The following is a 14,668-nucleotide window of genomic DNA, read 5'->3' on the forward strand; positions in this document are numbered from 1 at the left end:
TGGAGGCTTATGTTTCAAGAAGCCAATCGTAAAATATTCCATTTAGACGGAAGAAAACACACAAACCAGTCCGAGCCGAAGAAAATGTTAATAACATGCTGGCTTATCATTAGCATCACAGTTCAGTCATAAAAATCCATTTGGGAGATCATTTACAAACGATCTGCTCATTTTCCATCTCTAAGCCTGTGTATATATTTATAAACCTCTTCAAACTGTCAATGGGCCGAATAAGTGTTGAAGAAACTCTTGATATTAAAGTGCATAAGATTATTATTACACTATTGCAATGACACGCACGCAGTGATTCAATGCTTTTCTACATTCCTGATGTCTGCTCATATCTGAATGTGACACAGTCATGTTTTATAATGCGTCTCGTGTAGAATCTATGAACAAAATAATGTTGTTTGATTCCATTATTCAATCAGCCACTCAATCCAACAAATCAATTCTGTAATGTTTAAATAATGCTAATAATCTGTTTTTATTAAGGGGGACTGTTTGAGAACCTGAAATGCAAAAATAAAACGACAACAGCACAAATAATATTGTTTGAATAGTGCATCATTTGAGCAAATGTCAACACTTATTCAGTCAATGGGCTTCATTCATGAAACATTAGTAAATATATGTGTAAATTCCGAGTAATTTATGCCAAAAACAGACCTTCCTGAAAATTCTCCTCTGAATAAACAAATACTCCTTAAACATCGGATTTGATAATACAATGTGTGTGTGTTAATGAATTCCAATCACTGGTAAACGGGGCGCACATGCACACTCACTCACAAGTAGCATAAACCCGTCTGTGATCTTACAGCTACACACATGACGTATAATCCTCTGGACTTCACTCTCTGGTTTGGATACATTATATTGCATACATGCATAAGAGACTTATAGACTATATGATAACCAATAAATTCATCAATTAATCTGTCTACCAAAGCGTGTTCAGCCAGCTAAAATAATAATACCTGATGCTCTTCTGAAAACAACCAGCTTGTGGCGCCCGAGAGCACTTTGGAGGCACTGCGCGTTATTCCAGAGAATAGTTAGTTTACATGTAACTAGTATCTTATTTTACAGAATAATACTGAATATGGAAATGCAGTAACCATTAATATTAACTTCTCCATTGTTGTGTATGACGGTTGGTCAATGTAGTGTTTGTCCCGCCTCTTCTCCACTGTGATTGGATGTCTGTGTGAAATAGGAGATTGACAAGCTCTGTGTTTCAGTCAGAGTAAAAACTGATAATAGACGAGCAAAAGAACTGGTGAAATATCATTATGATATATAGATGCATCACAATACAGTGTCATCAGTTTGACTAAAAGAATACAGAACGTTACATGCGGTTTTATGCACTATTCACACGAGATAAAGAGCAGATGTACATTTCTGTCCTACCAACTAACATTTTTAAAATACAAACATTTTCATGAATCCGAAAACGTATGTCACAACGACTACGCATCGATTTACACAAAAAAACGTTCTACTTATGTTTCATGAATGAAGTCCAACGTGTTTGTTCGGCCTCCTTAATTCTTTGTTTTCATCAGAATAACTGTATGTCTCATCAGAATAACGTCACATTATGCGTCTTCTTACAATTTAAACATGATCTTTCATAGTGTTGTGTGCATAGGTGTTGTGCGTGTAAGAATCGCTGGTTCAGTTGAAAGCAAAGGCTGGGTCATCATTTAGTCTTGTATAACATTTCTAATGAAGGAAAGGTGCTGGCGGCAGCAATTTCATGGTTGCTGGAGCTGTTAGTGAGTAGGTGAGTAAATGGCCTTCATCCAGACGCTGTTAGCAACAGACACCACGAGCAGATCCTACTCTTTTTGTGTAGTTACCAATAAAAGTCTCTGAACACGCTTTCCACACGTGACAATATCTCTGAGCTCAGAGGTGAATATTGAAGCATGTCTTTGTGTCACAGTGGCTTAATAATTCAGCTCTGTACTGTCGTCTTCGTGAAATATTCCTAATGTCCTTTCTTTTGTAAACCTTTGTTCTCGAGGAACTGTATTCTTGCTTAAAACATCCCATTCAATAAAAAGTCTATTAATAAAAGAGTAATGTCTGAATTAATAATTCAAATGCAGATTTAAGTTTCTGAAGGTCAAAAGGACTTGAATCATCAATTATGCAAACAACACAAACATCCAAAAATGGAAATATACAAGATGATCTACAGATTTTTTGCATTTTGGCATCTGCATCTCTACAAATCTGATATCAAATACTTACAGGACACAAGTTTAGCTTTAAACCAGTATTATACTGTATATCCCACATGGTTCCAAAATGCTTTAAAACCTTACATAAAATCTATCTTTTTACTGGCAGTTTGATGGAAGTCTATCTTGTATGATCCAAGTATGTTAGAGTATATGAGAGAAACAATGTATGACTGACATCAGTTTGAAGGGACGTTCTTTTCTATCTCAATCTGGTTAATCTGTTTTGATGTTAAACAGCAGAGGGTTTAAGGGTCGTCCTTTGACTCTTCATTTCTTTCTTTCTTCATGTTGGCTCTTTGACTGCGTGAACATGATACGGTCACGTCCACTTCTCATGCTTGACTAATGAAACAGACGCATGATCTAACTATGTGTGGTCATCTAATCATCTCATTCACAGGCGTCTTGGCCCTCGTGTCGTCCGTCTCTGCCAACTGTGTCAGGCTGCATTCATCCCGTGAGTCTCTAAACAGGCTCATTATTGTGAATTATGAGAGTTTAATGCAGAGCCAATGAGCAGCATTCACACACCTCTGTGTGTCATTACCACTGCCTTGTGCTCATCGGTTCATTCTGAGCACACTGAACAAAGGTAAAGAGATAGAAAACATACGTGAAGCTCATATGAGACTCATGAGGCTATAGACTGATTTCATGTTGAAATGGAAAGCGAGGCAGAGGTGGGAAGAAAACCAGAAGAACGGACAGACTGCAATGGTTTGGACTACCATCCAGTGTCTGTGACATAAATCAACATATGATGTGTTTGAAAACAAGATTTGATTGACTGTGTGTGCGCGGATGAATCCCACATTTGGCAGATTAAACAGTCACAAGTGGTGAAGTAAAACCGCTCGTGTGACAGGCATCCTACGCTGTAAAATCTAATTGTTGTCCTTACAAATTATTTGTTAACTTTCCTCAGCTGTCAAAATGTATAAATAGTTTTTATTAAGTTAAGATTACTTGCAGGGGAAATAAAACAATTTACTTTTCGCCTTTAGTATATCTTACTTAAATCAAGCAAGTAGCGGCAAGCGTAGCAATTACTTTACCACACCAGCGAGAGGCAGTGGAGAGCAGATCCTGCCTGTACGCAGAAAAGATTCCCAGCATGCTTTGCGCCAGACTACATTAGGAGAGTACATTTTTTAAAATATGATTATTTTATATGTTTTTAGTAAAGTTAAAGACTGGATCGTGTTTAATGTTCACTTCTCTTAGATATTTAGAAGAGTTTGACATATTTTTCAGTTTTTTGTTGCCCCTGTTTAGAAGGTGCATGTGATTAGGGTCTGCGATTTGTACCAATGAGCATAGTCTGTGCATACAGTTCTGAGATCAGTCTCCTCTTGCTCATTTTGTGGCACAAGTCAAGGTGTTTGATTTATGCATTTTTAGAATAATATTTATGTGAAATAAAGAGTTTAATTTAGTGAACTTAAAACTCCAATGATGGATAAATTAAATATTTAAACTGTAGTAAAATTTAATTTAGATATACAGTAATCAAAATTTAGTATTGCAAACTTGTCCGGGTTTACAGTGCAATAAATCCAATGGAAATTCTTAAATTGGTAATAATAGTTAATTCCGAGTACTCCACACTGAGTCAAGAGTACATCTGAACAAATTTGTTTAGTTACTTGAACTCAACAGTACCATTTCACTTAACTTTTTTTTAGGCAATCGGTTTGCATGCTTTTTTTAAGTAAGATCAACTAATTAGATTTTATAGTGTATGCTTATATTGTCACATTTAAGATGGTTTTAATAACTCCAGGTTATTATTGCAATATATCTGTCCATACTACCCACCTCTGCCTCGCTTTCCATTTCAACATGGCGACGGTGTGAAATCGGTCTATAGCAGACCTCACGAGGCATCACAAACTGTCAGTATGAATGCAAATGAACTATGTGTTTGTCATATCGATAGAATTACAAAAACCTCTTTGAAAATATTTTTTGCATAAATGACACACTTCACCTTTAAATGGATGATAAATCATACGTTGTTGTTCTTTTTTACATTTGGGATTAAGTCATTAATTATTTATTGCACATGCAGTTCTGCTTTGGTTTGCAGCACATATGAAACGTGGCAAATCGTTAAGAGGTAGGGGAGACTATTTTGATGAGGCTAGCAATAGCATGCTAGTATCAAGCATCAGACCCCACCCTAACTTCTTTAAATTTACCCAGTGAGTAGTATAGATGTTTAACCATCAACAACATCTGCCAAGTCACAACGCTTTTTTGTCGTGGCCTAATGTTTAGAGTGCAGTGATAACTGCCCACTGCTCCAAGTGTTCATGTGTTCTCCACTTGCAGTGTGTGTGTTCACTACTCTCTGGATGGGTTAAAAGCAGAGGTCACATTTCTGGGATGGGTCACCATACCTGACTAATAGGTCAAGTTCACTTTTCACTTTTTAAAGACTGCAATCAACGGCTCACTGAGACAACAACGACTAACTACTTCCTGCAGTACTTACATCATGATGGCCAAATTTTACATAAGCCATGCCCCCTGCAATGCTGATAGGGTAATGGGCGGGACGTCTCAACAGTAGACATATCACAAAAGACTGGCACAGCTTGACCAATCAGAGCGTTTCGGAAGGAGGGACTTCATAGAACCAGGAACAGTGTTGTCAGATTGCGCATGTTCTTTTGAACGGGTTGGACCGGAGAAAAATGCATTGGGCGGGTGGACAAAATTTGTGCTGCTTATGAAATTAAAAACCCGCTTAAGCAGCTTGACTTTTCATTGCTTTTGATTATTCAAGTTATTTCAAAACATATGAAAATAATAGTAGTGCAGTCATGAACACATTATTCCTTTACACAGCCCTTATTGGTTCAGTTTAACCATTCAGGTCTGGGATCTGGAGGCCTAACATGTCAATCAATCTACAGTTGAGCTCATGTTATGTCTTGTGAGTGACAGGGTTTTTGGCTCATTAAAGGACCAGACTTTGTATACTGAAGCGATCGCAATGCCAAAGTGGCCCAAATATATGTTGCACAGTAGGGTGAGTAACTCAAATCTCACAACGTGAATTATACAAGTGGTGACAGATGACTCGAAGACTCTGTAAATATAACTATAACTGAACTCACAGCAGTTGAATGATTGAATAAAAATCAAAGTGAATATGGGATTCTACTAATGTTACTTCTGTTTATTATACTCGTCCTTGACAGCTGCTGGACTTGCTCAATTTTGCATTATATGTTCTGCACTATATACTTCACGTACTGTAGTTCTGTCAGATGTTAGGGCAACTCTCAAAGTTAAGCACATTATTGTTGCTGCTGTTCTTTTTTTGTTCTGTTGTGTGTCAATGAATTTTACATTTTTGCCTGCTGTGGTGTGTGAATGAAGTTCATAAACGAGTGGAAAAATGCTTATTCAGCTTTCCCAATGCCATTAATTATAGTGGGCACTTTTTGCACAAAATGTGTTTTTTATGGGTTAAAGTCATTAGTTCATTCCATGATTGTTGCTTTGAAGTGGTTTCTGGACATGTTAGTCATATTTTCTAACTCTCTTTAATGCTCTGTTTGATCCGTTTGACCTGTTTTCCTGGTTTAATTATATTTTTTCATCTTGTAGTTGATTTTAAGGAGATAAAATGGTCATTATCATTGTTGATTGACATTGCAATACATTTCTATCACATTATTTTGGCAGTTAAAATTTGAGCTAGTGTTTGTTTGAGTGGGTGGGTATTATTGAGCCTTTGGGCTGGAAATTGTCCACCCAATCTGACAACACTGTCCAGGAACTCAACTGCCTTTTCTGAGAATCAAGATGACGGTGTCAAACACAGGTGAAATATCTAAAGCATTTTTTGAAGTTGAAACACCACATCATAAAAATAATAAAGCCTTTGAAAAACAGACAAAGTAGAAACCCTTTAAAGGACACTCCCCACTTTAAGTCTGATTTCTGTGTGAATATAGTGCCCATGAAAACACATCATACACGAGAACATCGCTGTTAGTGAGGAGAGAGTCAATTACTCTGGTGAAATAGAATTCATAAATCTCAACCTTGTAACAAAACACACTCTGCATTTTAAAAATATGTTTTCCATAAAATAATGATTTGTTTTGCGTCAACATTTGTAATGTTGTTTCTTTCTACACAGACTATGAAATATGGATTTTAATTGTGTGCTTCAGCGGGGCTACACGGCTCTCACGGTGGGAAGACTTCTATGTTTTATTGACTCTAATGAAAAGCTTTTAGTCAATAAAGGAGGAATATTGCTGGATTTAGGCTGACACGCATCACAAAGCATCTTTAAGTACAAGTCTCGCCACGCAGTATTGAGCGCTGTTGTGTTGGGCTTCAGTACTGTAGTGATAATGCCGTCCATTTCTCTCAGGCCCAACAGAATAAACATGTAATGATGGAGTTAAAACGCACTGTGCTGATATATTTAAACCGGCAACACTGCGCTGGAATATTTAACAATTGATTGTGTTGGGTTCTGTCTGTATCAATCACAGCTTAAAGAGTTCAGCGGTGTGGCTGCGGTTTATCACGGGCCACTGAAATCTCATTTCTCCATGGCCGCTGCAAACGGAAGATGATAAATGTGCTTTTTCATTCAACGAGCCCTGTATTGACACGTGCAGTAGTTGTGTATGTGTGCATTATGTAGATTAGTGTTTGCTATTGCACATCTGGTAATGGATTGCAGTCATTAGACTGAAGATGTTCTTGTGATGCTCACAAACACCACACACAGCCATTATGAGAGTTGTTTATTGGAGGGCTTGCGTAAATTCATTAGAAGTGAGAAAACAATCACACAGACTCGTGAAGGATGTTATACATAAATCCAAAGTGGATGCAGTTTTTTGCTTTTACTGTAACCCGAGGCGTGGCAACACATTTACAGAGGGATCTGCAACAGCAATGCCAGATATAAATTGAACATCTTTAAGATCTTTTTTGATATTTTGTTTATCTTTAAAAATGTCTTTAATTTCTAAACAAAATGCAAGTTACGTTTATTTAGAAGTGCATGAACCATAAGCTACACAACATGCAAAAATATGAATATATTTGCCATATTTATCATTGAATATAAACAGATTATCAGACATTACACAGAACCAACACTGGCTGTAATATGTCTCAGTGTTAGTTAATCAAGTGACAAATGACTGAGTTTAAGTGGACGCGTACACACTTTGATAACAAAAATATGAGAATGTTTTTCTCTCCATTTAAAAGTGGATGAGCATGTACAGAATGTGTGAGATCTCTGCACCATTAAATGGTGGCATTTTATTTTCTTGTATTCTTCATTGCTTTACGTCCAGGTCCATCAAACAGGAAAAGATATACAAAAGGAACCGAACACATTTCTATGCATTGAGTATGTTGTGTATGTCTTTCTGCACTATACCTTCCCATGTTCATTGTTGTAAGTATTGATTTGGACCACCATTAACTGAACTACATCATATTCCAGCGTTGATGATCAGTGTGGGCGGCTTGATGTGGATAAACCAAACGGCCATCTTCCAGTCTCTCTCGTGAAACCAACACGCAAGTGACTAAAACTCACCGATTGTTAAATGGGCAACTTTACAGCACAAAACATCATGTTTAGAGCCTGGTAATAAAAACATATTTTGGTCTATATAGGTCATTTTTCCCTTCATGACAACTGTGAGGTGGGGATTTTTTTAATAACTCATCCTTTTATATTATATTAAGCCTTAAAATTCTGCATAATTAAGGGCGTGGCCACTTGAGTGACAGTTGTCCAATTATCTGTCACATCATCCTTTTTTGTGTAGTTTCAGGTAATTTACCTCAAAAGTAAACTTTTAAATGTCAACAGCCAATACGTCGAGCTTGGCGGGCGTGGTTTGTTTTAGCAACAAGGCACATCAGATCCACACACGTACCGCCTCTATGCCCATTTTTGATTATCTGGGAGTGACGCATTAATGAATGGGGAGTGTCCCCAGATCCGGCTCCGCCTACTTTAGGCTTTATTTTTACACTTCACAAACCTGCGGGTGACGTCACGGACACTACGTCCATATTTTATACAGTATTTGGGATAAACGTATTTGAGTTTCTATAGAGACGACTGCTGGTCTCTTCCACACATCACTTGCATTACTTTTCCAAAATCGCCAGTCACAACTGTCAAACAAAACGAAAAAAAACTTTAGGTTTAATTCTTCAGGGTTAAATCTTGAAGAATATTCTGACAGCCGTAGTTTATGTTATGGTAAAAAAAACGATCATACTTTTGAAGTTAATAAAGCAAAAAGCTGTGTGAAGCAGTGGTTACAGTGCATTTTATAACAGCTAAGCGTGTTGTGGCACGATGTGAAGTCATTAAACCACTGCTTCACACGGCTTATTGCTTTTATAAAACCCTTTTTCATAAAATAAAGTAAATAAAGAGATATTTAGACTAAGCAATGCGATGAGTGATTATAGATGGGGATATTTTATAACAGCTTGGAACTCGGCTCAACCAATCAGAATCAAGAACCATCATTTTATAAGATATTTTAAAGATCAGATTAAGAATGCAAAACAAGCATATTTGTTAAAATGATAACTGGATGTCCCTCACAACCTAATAGAGTAGGGTTAATACAGAGTACATCTCAGAAGTTATCAGGCAGTGTCACTCACTATTCCACACACAGTGAACTTAAGAAGCACAGAGAGAAATACAGTATGTGAAATTCAAAGCACATAAGAGAGAGAATGCAAGTCAAACAGTGTCTCTGAGAGAGAGAGAGAGTCATAAATCAAGTGGCAGTGAGTGTGCTGAATCAGGGACATGAGGTAAGGTTGATTGTGCCTGCGAGAGACAATAAAGCCTGTAATCATCCGTCTCTGCTGCACAAGCTCCGCAATTATCTGCCCATACCTGACCATACACCACTTTACAAAGGCCAAAATCCATCTCACTTCTTCTCTCCTGCTCACACACACTTACATTTGTGTGCATACACTGCAGAATTATATTTATGTAGATTGTTTACATAATCTTTCTGATGTTGGACAGAAAGTAGAAAGATTCGTTTGATTTTAGGATGGTTGGTTACATGACGGTCTTGTTGTGACTTTTATATAATGGCATCGTTTCAAATGTATTGGTTCCGATTACAAATTCCATTCTGCTTATCGATTCCGATTCCTAATGATTCTTAGTTTTGATTCAAAGCGGTGAAAACACAATATAAGTCAAGCAAGATCAAAAATATTTCTTTTGTGCCATTAGTTACAGCTGAACACAAAAAAAATGTCTTTTGAGAGCCTTCCTTTCGAAGCGAGGGCGAAGGGGGTCCTAGTGAAGCATCATGTGTTCTGTCGATTGTCTTACCCTGTCAGATTTACTCCTACCGCAGTGCAAAACTTAATCTAAACCACATCGACAGAATAAACAGGTAGGACGATTTTACAATACAAAATACTCTGTCAGATAGTCCTACCAGCTTAAAATTAAAGTAGGATTAATTTACAGCGCAACATCCTATCATATTGTACCACCAGTATTAAATAAATATGTAGAATGAGTTAACAACGGAAATACACTATCAGATTCCTGTAGCAGTATAAACTAAACAGGTAGGAAAACATTACGTAACATTGGTGCGCATGGCTCCTGCAATAGTGTCATCAGCGGCGGCACTCGGGATGCACAACGCATCAAACACGGTGCATTCCTGTTTATGTGACTGTGTGGTCTGGAATCGTTAAGTCGAATCAATTTTTTTTAAAGATCCCATTCCTTTTTTATAGAATTGATCCAGAATTGGAAACCCAACCCTAGTCATGTGTCCCCGCAAACGACGTTTAACCTGTGTCTGGTGAAGGGTTACAGAGATGAGGATCAAACTTGACTATACAGAAGAAATGAATGTTGTGAAGGTCGGCCTTCAGAGAGGTTAGCCAGACGGGATATCATCATCTCAGCTCAATGTATTATTCTGGTACATGACAAAGTGGATCTGAACTGACTGCTGAGAATCGTTTCTTTTTTTGAGTAAATATTCTGTGGTTAACCCCGCCTTTAAAGATAACAACTCCACCTGTTTGATGGAAGCCGTAAGACATGTCTCCACCACACTCATGTGTACAGCACATGTGTGTGTGTGTGTGTGATGAAGTGCTTTAATAAAGCCTGTTAATCCTCTCTCGGGGTTGCAGTAATAAGGATTACATTTCAGCGCTGTCTTTGAGGGAGAGATGCTGGCTGGTCGTGAGGCTTGGCATGACTCTGAGGCTATAGTGTTTTCATGCTACATTATCATGCCTTTGGCCGTCACAGGTGTCTGCTGCAACAATAATATTCCTAATGCTGTTGTGGATAATAATTGTAAATTTGAGCTGAGAATCAGTCTGTGTTATGTTGTGCATTGTGACAAGCTTACGGTCTTACGTGTAAGTAACATACGGCCATAGAGAACATCAACAGACTGAACTGAAGAAGAGTTTGAAACAGTATTTCAATATTTAATAGCGATGTAACAATATTATGGATATTGTGATATCACAAGAGCAAAACTGTCTCCATATTATGGTGGTCACATGACTGTGTGAAACGATAGGTCTTCCTACCCAACATAGAGAATGCTAGTAAAAATAATAGATGTTACCTTTGAAAGGGATTTTTAGGTCATTAGACCCATCTCATTTACTCAACCTCTAAACAACACTTATGATAAGAGGATAAAGAAAAGAGAATGCTTTCCAAGTCATCATTTCTCATTTAAAATAGTGCAATAAATACTGCACCGTGGACTTTCCTGTAGCTCAGTGGTAAGAGCATTGTGTTGTGGGTTCGATCCCAGGGGATTGCAAATACCTATGTAAAATGTATAGGATAAAGCAATGTATGTCGCTTTGGATAAAAGCGTCTGCTAAATGTAATGAAATGTAAATGTAACTATATACCCCAGGTATTATCAGAGAGTGAGATGTTGATATTGTTACATCCCTAATATTTAATGATTATATTACATACTATTGAATGTAAGTGCAGACAAAATGAAAACATTGTAATTATCATTTAGACAGTCCTCATTGTAAAACGTCTCACATATCTATTTCTACTGCATTAAATGATTTGTGTTGGTTCAGTTTAGTAAGTATTTGATTCATGTTGGCATTAGTCTAGAGTTGAAGTTTTGTTGTTGTATTATGATGCACACATTTTTCATGGCAAAAGATTATTTTCAGTGTTCTGTGATTTTACAAATTTACATCGAGTCTTCTAAAAGGCTGTGGCGTAAAATCTCTCTTTTCTGCATTATCTGTCAGTGAATGGAGAAGCTTCTCAGCCACTTAGAGGAATTGACCTTTAAGGCAGAAGTGAAAGAAAGAATCCAGGTGGATTCAGAAAGACACATTGAGATAGGAGCGGGAAGAGTCTCCTCCAGCCGTCTGTGCCAGATTTCTGCGTCTCATCTAATTAGGAATAAACTTTTGGGCAAAAGAGCCATCGTGAACTAAAGCGCAGGACGCCGACGGGCTCGAGCCAAACCCGAAATGCCACAGCCTGCAGCTTGAGTTCCTCCTCCAGACGGTTTGACTCGCGGCAGATTTCCTCAACAGAAAGCACTTGAGGTTTATTAATTGCTCTGATTTGAGCGACTGCATGGAAATGAACGGTTAAACAGAACTGCAGTGCGGCGTGTGGGCTTGACAGTGAAATGACTGCGCAGATGTTGTGAGAGAGAAGTTATCTGCACTAGAAGAATTACCGTCCAGATGTCTGCAGGGTCAAATGGAGATTGTGACCTCTCTATGATTAGTAAACACAAACCGTGGCCGGGGAACAGGTGCGCTCGGGGAAAGAGGGCGATGAGGCATGGCCGGTGTTGCGGGACTGAATTTTTAATTGGGTAACAAAGACACTTCAGGATGGCATTATTTTACTGCTCTACCTTCTTTTACTGCCACTCCATTTACCTAATGATATATTTTATGATACAGATTTTCACGTATAGAACACGTTTTGAGACACCTGTAGTCGTTCAACATCAATATCGCTGCGCAAACGGTGGATTAGCGCAGTGAGGTAAGCGAGAGCTTTATTAAGTGAAGTATTTTAGGGCCCCAAATTTTTCTGTGCCGTTCAGATCTGGGCCACACGACACGGGTTCTAAATTCATCACATATCCAGAGCTTTCTGAACCTTTGCACCAGCACTTCAGGCGCTCTATCTCCACCCAAATGGGGCGTCCTCCATCTGCCCCGCTGTGTATGTGCTATAAACCCGGAAAAAACATCAAAGCTCAACCCGACAGCATTACTGAGACCACTCACCTCTGTCTGTGTCGTACAGGTACACAAACTTGTCCCACTTGTAGTGAGACAGGAGACTGAGGACGGCCCCCCTCAGCGGCGGCCGCATCTGAATGACGAACTGCACGTCTGAGTCGATGGGGTAACTGGGCGTGACGAAGGAGGTGTGGAGGGCGCCGCAGAAGGAAGTCAGCGTGTTCATGGACTTCTTATCGTAGAAGCCGAAGATGGCGTACACACCTCTGGAGAACTGCGAACAAACTGTGAACAGAGCGAGAGGAGGGAGCAGGCGTTAGTTTCTTCATCAAAACACCATCAACTCAACTGATAAGAGGTGTCCTAAACAAACGTGACGGGGAAAACAACCACATCATTTGTCGTCAAGATAAGCAGTCGTGCAAAACAGAGTGGGATGTTGTTGTCATGTGGGTGATGGAAATGAAGAAGAAATCGTTTTCAATGTGTACATTTGTTTTGACTGCGCTCGTGTGAGTGGAGATATAATTGCGTGTCGACCACTAAACAACACACTCTGGCCTTAAAGAAAATACACAACTGATGAGCCGTTCTGTGTTCTCCCAAAACACTTGAAGCAAATGAAACGTAATTATACAAATCACATACTTTCAATGAATGATCTGAGTTATTTACTGTCGCCAAGGGCTAGTTTTGTAGAAGGAACAACACAGAAAAGAAAGACATGTTTCACAGCTCATGTTCATTTTATACACTGAACTAATTATCAAATTTGATCAAAATTTCCATCGAGCGATCGTCGGTATTATGCTTCATACAGTAGGTTCCTCATTCAGACATGAAGATTTCTCCAATTCTCCATGCCTGACTGCTTCAAATGACCAAGAGGGCACCGGTGGTGAAAAGATAAGAATCATTAAGAAAGACTCGGTCCCAACGGCTCATTTCAGTCTGAGATAGCGTGATGGCAGTGTCATGCCCTTGAAGCCGTCTTTCCACCACCACCATCATACATGGCCCACAGACCTGGAGCACATCGCTGTAAATGTCAGACTGGATCATCAGGCGTTCTGTACTCACTGTCCTCTTTTCTCTCTTCTCGTTCTAGCGCATTTCCACCCACCCCCTCAAACACACACAACACACTCGGAGGAAGATGCTCCTCTGGGCCTTTGAGCAAGTAATTGTCTCTGCTCTTGTGAGGAGACATGTGAAGTCCTTCAAACAGTTGTTTTGAAATGTCAGCTGAAAACAGGAATCCTCTTGCCCTAATGATGCACGACGTCTGTCAAAGACGAGCGCTTTCATGATCCACCTCCTCTTCTTCTGCATACTGCGCTGGATGTTAAATAGAAAACCCCCTCCATATATACAGTACATGAGACACGCGTGTTGAGATCCTCCATCAGGAACACCAACATTACATTACATCATTACCGACCACACCCACTTTTCACATTTCAGTACCTTCTAAAGGAGGATTCTACATAAAAATGGAAACCACACCCCCATCAACAGGACTTACAAGCACAAAACCCATCAAAACACATTGTATGTTCACTAAGAGTATCGACGGATTTTGGGATTCATCTCTTTTTAAATTTGGCCTCATATAATTGGTTTATAATGACATGGGGAGTGTGACCGTGATAAAGCCGTCATTCTTCTTTCTCTGGCCTGTGGTCATCATGACTCACCACAACAACATACATTAATACATCTGGACTCTTTATCACAACCACTTCATGCTTTTTATAGTGAATATCTCTTAAATAAGGATTTCTGCATTTTCAATAAATATGATTTGTTATGTTTATTATGTATTTTATGAACCTGAATAACTGTTACCGACCATCTAGTCAATACAATTATGGCATGTCGATATTTCTAGAGCAAAATTCAAGCTACACAGAGTGGCATCTATAAATGTCACCGTCGCACGATTTAAATGAAGGCGACCAGCACAGATGATAATGTTCACTGGTCAGTTTGTTACTCGGATTTACTGGATGATATCATATTTTCCACAGTATAACTTCACATAAATATAATAAACTTCACACATAAATCTGTAGCTGTCCCTTTTATTCAGCTCTTGTTTCATAATGTTCTCAGTAGCATGT

General features: G+C 38.7%; 1 protein-coding gene across 6 annotated transcripts in view; it reads right to left on the bottom strand.

Moving 5' to 3' along the window:
- Positions 1-14,668, bottom strand: part of gria3b (glutamate receptor, ionotropic, AMPA 3b) — an 84,458-nt gene that overhangs the window by 50,245 nt on the left and 19,545 nt on the right. For all 6 annotated transcript variants that reach the window (XR_008909220.1, XM_056769168.1, XM_056769169.1 and 3 more), the window contains exon 3: positions 12,591-12,830. Coding sequence is in view for 5 of the 6 variants with exons in the window: in XM_056769168.1 (XP_056625146.1) it covers positions 12,591-12,830 (240 nt within the window). In the remaining variant the exon portion in view is untranslated. The remainder of the gene's footprint in view (positions 1-12,590; positions 12,831-14,668) is intronic.

This window comes from Triplophysa dalaica, chromosome 16, assembly GCF_015846415.1.
Source record: "Triplophysa dalaica isolate WHDGS20190420 chromosome 16, ASM1584641v1, whole genome shotgun sequence".
Taxonomy (NCBI): domain Eukaryota; kingdom Metazoa; phylum Chordata; class Actinopteri; order Cypriniformes; family Nemacheilidae; genus Triplophysa; species Triplophysa dalaica.